General features: G+C 38.4%; 1 protein-coding gene across 1 annotated transcript; it reads right to left on the bottom strand.

Annotated features, from left to right (window-relative positions):
• Positions 1–267: 267 nt before the first annotated feature.
• Positions 268–7,326, bottom strand: tmx2b (thioredoxin-related transmembrane protein 2b; the record flags this gene model as incomplete). The annotated part of the gene is made up of 8 exons (XM_084389739.1): positions 268–1,485; positions 2,988–3,117; positions 3,209–3,274; positions 3,830–3,936; positions 5,693–5,769; positions 5,914–6,027; positions 6,375–6,435; positions 7,138–7,326. The coding sequence occupies 8 exons, from the start codon at positions 7,324–7,326 to the stop codon at positions 1,303–1,305; spliced, it is 927 nt and encodes a 308-aa protein (XP_084245865.1). The 3' UTR covers positions 268–1,302.
• Positions 7,327–7,516: the final 190 nt, after the last annotated feature.

Raw genomic sequence — 7,516 nt, 5'->3', positions numbered from 1 at the left:
AATGACACCTGTGGTTCCAGTCTGTTCTGAAAGAATGTCTAGCATTATTTGTTTGCAGATGCAACTTTAATGTATATTTTTGGTAGCCACTGACTGCTACCAAATGTTGCAATGTTTAAATTCCATCTCAAATTGAGTGATTTAGTGAGTGATTTAGATGTGCTCGGTTCAGCTTTTGGGCAAATGGTCCAAAATCTACCTGTTTTTTCTGTTGAGTCGGAATTTAAAGCAACTGGATAAAATGAACAAGCTACACAAAACACGGCGTGAAGAACAAAGTGTTTTATTGGAATGGCAAAAAAAGTGTTCCATCCACAACCACTCAAAGCACTTGGTCATCTTTCAATCATCAATTCATTAAAGATTAGTGAAAATCAATTGTTTATTCAATAGTGCACTTAAACAATATTCCTCCTTTTTGTAAGGAAATTGATGGCAAAGTTCTACATACAAACTGAAAATAAGTTTCCAACAGTAATGACTGGAAAAGGTTAAAACATGAAGTCTGCCTGCAGCTTTCTTCAGTGTTTAAAGTAATAATAAAAATGTTAAAAGCTTCAATCATTCTACACAAAGAAAGTTTTTATATAAACTTAAATAACTTAAGACATCAACAGTAGTATTCAGTCTGAAAGTAAATGTGTAACTGGGTAACTCAATGTCAAAGGTGACCACATTTTGCAGAATATTATCTTGAGATCTCACTCTTAGTTTTTTAATTTGTAAAATGACATGAACCGTTTGCATAAAAAAACCCTCCCTTTTTAGATCACTGAATGCAATCTGGTAGTCCGTACCATACAAACAAGCTACGTCTCAGAAAATAAGAATACTAGGAGTGTCAAAGGTATGGAAAGATTAGCAATACAGTAAAAAAAAAAAAAGAACTGATAAAGTTTGTTCCCCAATATGTGATGCATATGCAACACAAAATAACCCCTTACTAATGATCACTTCACAATTATCAACCATATTAGAGGTAGAAGTCCAACGTTTAATTATGTTTAACTCGATTAAAATAACACAGCGGACAGAGATCGAATATCAATGTCCCAAATGACGTTGTTTGGACACCTGTATATACTGTATCCAGTATATCGACGATTATGAAGTTCAATTAATGTATTAGGATTTACTATATTATTGGACTGATTTTGCAATTAACTAATACGTTATACAAAAAGAAATAAACAATCATTCTGCTTATAACTACATACAAACTCTCTCTCTGCATACTGAACATTAGCACAATCTGGTCCAGTCCCATAGTGATTGACAGTGCTCTTCAGCAATGTGCACTTTCTATTTGTCCTTCTTGCTCTCTGTGTCCATCGCAGTGATGGTCTCGGTCTCCGGTTCCTCCTCTTCAGGCACAGGGGAAAATACAGATTCATTTGGCCTCTCGGATTTCTCTCCTTTGGTCTTACCGAGCTTCTTAAACTTCTGATACAACTCGTTGAGGTTAAACTCTCGGATGATATTTTCCTAGAAAGAAAAAAAAAACACATTTCTCTGTGTTGTGTAGAAAACATACAGGCTTTTGAGATTTCTAAAGTGTTTGAAGGATGTTTCTAACAAAGCCTAAATTTGTTCTTGTTTGAGAAGCTGTTTCACTCAGATATACGTCACAGGAAAGACTATTGCAGCTTCCGTTTCATGCAGACTTTAAAGGTGAACTAAGTAACTTTTTTACCTTAACCGAACAGCTTCGGAGTCATTGGAATACTTATATGACTTTTTTCGGGTTGAATGGCGGTCGTCTCGCACCCCCCCCAAGCGCCTGTGAGCCGAAAAACCACCCTTACAACTTTGGGCCGGCGGGCCGCCCAAGCGTCAGGAAGTATCGCGTGATATCAGGTCTCGCGATGTAACGAATTGCTTTACGGCAAAAAAAATCTGCTAAAATTCTGTCATTATTGCGCTCCCTCACGCTGTTCGAACCTGAATGAAGAAGACGTTTTAAAGGGATACTCCACTTTTTTTGGAAATGGGCTCATTTTACACCTCCCCCAGAGTTAAAGAGTTGAGTTTTACCGTTTTCGAATCCATTCAGCCGCTCTCCGGGTCTGGCGGTACCATTTTTAGCATAGCTTAGCATAGATCATTGAATCGGACAGGACCATTAGCATCTCTCTCAAAAAAAATTACCAAAGAGTTTCGATATTTTTCCTATTTAAAACTTGACATCGTGTACTAAGACCGACGGAAAATGTAAAGTTGCGATTTTCTAGGCTGATATGGCTAGGAACTATACTCTCATTCCTGCGTAATAATCAAGAAACTTTGCTGCAGTACCATGAGTCCAGCAAGCGTAATGATATGACGCAGCGCCTGAAAATAGGTCTAATAGGTTAGACAAACTTAGTCCCGGCCACGTTGGAAGTTACCGAGCTGGGGACTATTTTCAGGCGCTGCGTCATATCATTACGCCTGCTGGACTCATGGTATGGCAGCAAAGTTTCTTGATTATTACGCAGGAATGAGAGTATAGTTCCTAGCCATATCAGCCTAGAAAATCGCAACTTTACATTTTCCGTCGGTCTTAGTACACGATGTAACTACAGAAGAGTCAAGTTTTAAATAGGAAAAATATCTAAACTCTTTGGTCATTTTTTTTAGAGAGATGCTAATGGTCCTGTCCGATTCAATGAGCTATGCTAAGCTATGCTAAAAGTGGTACCGCCAGACTCGGAGATCGGCTGAATGGATTCGAAAACGGTAAGACTCAACTGTTTAACTCTGGGGGAGTTGTAAAATCAGCCTATTTCCAAAAAATTGGAGTATCCCTTTAAAGAATGTCCCATCTGCTTTGATGTCGTTGATCTGCTAGCCTCTGGTATCTGAGAGTCGCCAACGAGTTTTTCGACAGTGTTGTCAAATATCTATTCCGAAGCTGTAGGGGGAGCTCTATAGAGAAACCTGCGAGCAAAAAGCGAGAATACAGCGAAGAAATTCCCGAAACGGCATAGCCCTGCTTTAAGCCTCACCTCTGTGAATGTCCAAGACACTGCGCGTCCCTTCTTGTCCACCTGGGGGCGCCGCATCACTTCCTTTCCCCCCTGGAAGAGCACAAGAGAGGGCAGCTGCTTTGACAGAGGAGAGGTGCTGACCCTATACCTGAGGGGGGGAGGGGAAAGAAACACAGGATATTGTCACAGTCTGTGTACCATAGTATGATGAGAAACAGTGAGACACATACGCATCTTACTTCTTGGATACTTCACTGTAACGACCAATGTCCACTTTGCCAAATTTCAGCCCTGCGCAGTTGTACCTAAATGAGAGAGAGGTTAATCGTCTCCATTCATAATATTTAAACTCACAGTAACTGATGAGCAGCAGGATGTTCACTACGGTTCAAAAGTTTAAAGTCTTATTCTCACAAAGGCTTAACTTATTAGATCAAAAATACAGCAATTTTTCAAGTAACGGTTTTCTATGTGAATGTTGTTTTATGTGAATATGTAGTAAAATTATATCTATTCCTGTGTTAAAGCTGAATTTTCTGCATCATTACTCCAATCTTCAGTGTCACATGATCCTTCAGAAATCAGTCTAATATGATGATTTGCTGCTCAAGAAACATTTATTATTATTGTGTTGAAAATGTGCCGCTTAATATTTTTGTGGAAACCATGAAAAAATAAATAAATCAGGATCCTTTGATGAATAGGAACAGCATTTATTTGAAATGGAAATCTTTTGTTACATTATAAATGTCTTTACTGTCCCTTTTGATCCATTTAATGCATCCTTGATCCTCAAAAAATAAATAAAAGTACAGACCTGAAACTTTCGAATAGCAGTGTATCAAGATCAATGTACTTACTTCAAGGACAGATCAGCATAGACGGAGGCGAAAGACTGACACTCTGGTGACCAGTTGGCAAAGAACTCCACGATCCAGGTCACTCGGTGGTCCTTCTCCAACTCCTCCTACACACGAAAGTTGAACATCTATACTCAGTTTCAAACAACATGTATTTGCACACTAGATCCCTCAGGCTGCTGAAGTTAAAGTTCAACTATGAATGTGGCTGAAACCATTAACATTGGGTAAAAACTAAACACCCAATGGCTTATTTGCAAAGGCTATTCGGCTGCAATGGTAATTAACATTTATGGGCTTTGAATTCCTCTTACTAATAAGACACTCGAGCTTGTTCCCTTTGATGTTTAAAGTGGGCAACTAGTATGCAATGAGAAGTCGTAGTGCAGAGTGTGCACACTTGCGAGAGACACTATGGCCGAAGCATTGGGAAGTGGAAACTCAAGATGAAGAAACAATAAAATACATAAAAGAATAAATCAATATCACACAAATGAATGAGTGAGCCAGGGCCCACAGGGGGGCCTCAGCAAATTTCCAAGGGGGTTGTAGGATGATTTAAAAGTATTTAAATCAATACATTATTGTTGATATATTAAAATAATCTCTAAATACTCTTAATTAAAAATGCTACACATAAATGTAAGACATAAACTTAAATAATGCCTTTTCCCCCTCAATAACTATTGTTTTTATTGAAGAATATGCAGTTCTAGAACCTCTTGAAGCACAAAACGAATCGCGGTAAATATATTTAACTCTTTCCCCGCCAGTTTTATTTTTTTTAAGCTGCCACCCACCGCCAGCATTTTTGATCATTTGCACAAAATTTTCATGGCCCCCAGAATATTTAGTTGTATGAATATCTTATTCTAGCGTCATGCATTCTTTTTTTATCAACACTTGAACGTGGGTGTTTCGTTAAAAAAAAGCTACATTTGGAGGAAAAAGCTGAGAAAAAACACGGTTTTGCCAAAGACTACGTCTGGAATTGGATTCAGAACGGTGATCAAAACATAGATGGAGTAGATCGAGTCCATCAACACCCCTAATGCTTGCACAGTCCAGTAGCTCATCCTGGGTCAATATTTCATTCCGTAACATTCGTCAGTTTTGATTTATATGCGGTTTAATGTTGATGATCGCATTATTTTTCAAATGCATCTGCTTACATATGAGATCGCTTGTTGTTTCTGCTGCTTCTTCCCCTATGTTTTGATCTAGAGATTCAGGACTCTTTCAGAAGATGCGCCCCCTACAGTGTAACGGTGAAAACACGGAAAGCGGAAAATTCCGCCAATAGCAGGGAAAGAGTTAATATGTCAATACTCCCAGTTTCTGTTAAAGGCACACTATGCAAGATTTGTACCTTAATATAACAGCTTCGAAATAATTGCGATTGGCAAAACCAGCAATGCAAGTTTGAGGGGTGGTGCCCCGCCAAATCTCGCGAGAATCACGACTTGCTTTACGGCACGACGTCACATACATCTACAACATATGAAGCAGCCTCTATGGAAGACACTAGCACGCATTTCAGACGTGAATCATGAGTCGACGAAGAAAGCGCGGTCGGAAGAGTGGCATTTACGACAGTAACGTTAAATACGAGTACTCCACAGTGACTCTAGGGGTCGCTGTTTGAGACAAACGGAAACCTCATAGTGTGCCTTTAATACACCTTGAAAACAATTTGCTTTGTCATAACTACAGCAGAAATCCCAGAAATCTCTTATAACTTAAATAGTCCCCCGGCTTTTAATATATTGTTCTTCGTTTTCCCATTCTGTGCAAATTTGTTTTGAGAACGAGAAGCCCATGAAGAGTGACTGAAATCATAGTATGATGTGAAATCATACTCACATCAATGGTTTTATCATTGAAATACTTGATGTATTCAGGGCCCATGTACAGAGGAGGTTTGCAGATCATCAGGAAAACTGCATCAGTGATAAAAGAACATAAGTATGCATAGAAATGGTTGACAGCCATACTACATTTATCTAATATTTGGTTTAGTCTTTAAACATTTGAACGTTTCCACTGACTGACAGTGAAATTGATTTAAAAAAAAAAATACTGACCAATACACAAGGTCAGGTAGAGAAGCCCCAAACGTATGTCCAGTCTGAAGAACAGGATCACATTGGCTACTTTACTAAAGAGGATGATGTTGCCCACATGCTGCTCAACGGTAACTGGGGAGCAAAGAATAAACGAAAACACATTATTATATTTCGTCATACAAAAATGAATGGTGAAGGGGGGGCGAGTTGAACAGCGAAGCTGGAGGAGGGGGAGAGAATAACAGAAACATTGAATGACAAAGGACATTTGATTTAACTACAAACACAAGGACAACCGTCACTGAGAACACAGGTGTCTGAGCGTTTAGTGTATAAACAAAACCTTAACATTCAACCTCAGGCTATTGACATCAGATTCGGTATGGTTAGAGATTATTTTCTGAAATTTGAATGGCAATAAACAAAGCGGTATAGAAAATACTTTTTTTGCACAAAGTAAAAGGGGGAGAAAGTCTTACTTGCTCTTCTGTTTTTCATCATGACTATAGCACTCAGGAACATCAGTATCTCCACCTCTCTCTGAAAAACAAAATGAACAGAAAAATGGCTGAAAGAAAGTTAAATCTATATACATAGTAGACACTTAAAGTGGGTCCTATATAATATATACAAGGCCAAAATACATATATTATCATGCTATTTGCATAACAATTTGAGAGTAATGTTGAATGATAAAAGAAAATTCCAAAGAGCAAATATATATATATATATATACACACACACACACACACACACACACACATATATATATATATATATATATATATTTATTGATAACAGGGTTTTAATAAGGTTCAACTTTTATTAAATATTAAAACATACTTTGTTTTATAAGGTACCCTTATAATAATAAAAATAATATAATATAATAATAAATATAAACATAAAGTCGAAGAAACAACACAACAGTGTGATCATTCAGAGATACACATCGTTAGCCTCATAGCATAATTGCCTAAGTAATATTTTTTTATTAGGCTAACGACATGCACCACACGTGGAAGAGGTTGGCAAGTTTTTTTCCACATGCATCATTCATATATGCAGGGTATTCCAAACTCTTTTACCAGGATCTAGGCTTGTTCCCGTGCCAGCTAAATAGCGACCCCCCCAAATTCTATAGACCATCATCTGCTGGCCACTGCCCAGTTCCCTTGTTACGAAGCAGGTTACATGCGTTATCATTCAGCATGAAACCCCAACGATCTGCTTTATACATACCCAATCAAAATCGCATGAATTGCCATCCTCGCGCTGCGTCGAAAGATGTTCACAGATCCCAGGCGTTTTGCGGATAAGCAGGAACGCGCTAGACATAAATAACGAGGCTATGTAGTATGGTTTTAGTAGCCATTTGTAAACCTGCGGCAAATGGTACAGAAATGCTAACAAAGGTGTTAACAATGCCATTTTTCTTTTCTTTTTTCAGAAACCGATTGCTGCGGAGATCCGAGACGACAGAGTCCGCATCAATACCGCTATCAATGCGAGACAATATTCGTCGGCAAATAAATTAAACGATTTAAAGGGACAGAACAGAGGTCACTGCGGACGATGGAAAGAAATCGCCCCTCCTCTTTAAAGCAGGCCCGTTGATTGG

This window comes from Rutilus rutilus (assembly GCF_951802725.1).
Source record: "Rutilus rutilus genome assembly, chromosome: 2".
Lineage (NCBI taxonomy): Eukaryota > Metazoa > Chordata > Actinopteri > Cypriniformes > Leuciscidae > Rutilus > Rutilus rutilus.
The sequence above is the reverse complement of the archived record's forward strand: the minus strand, read 5'-3'. Positions and strand labels throughout refer to the sequence as shown.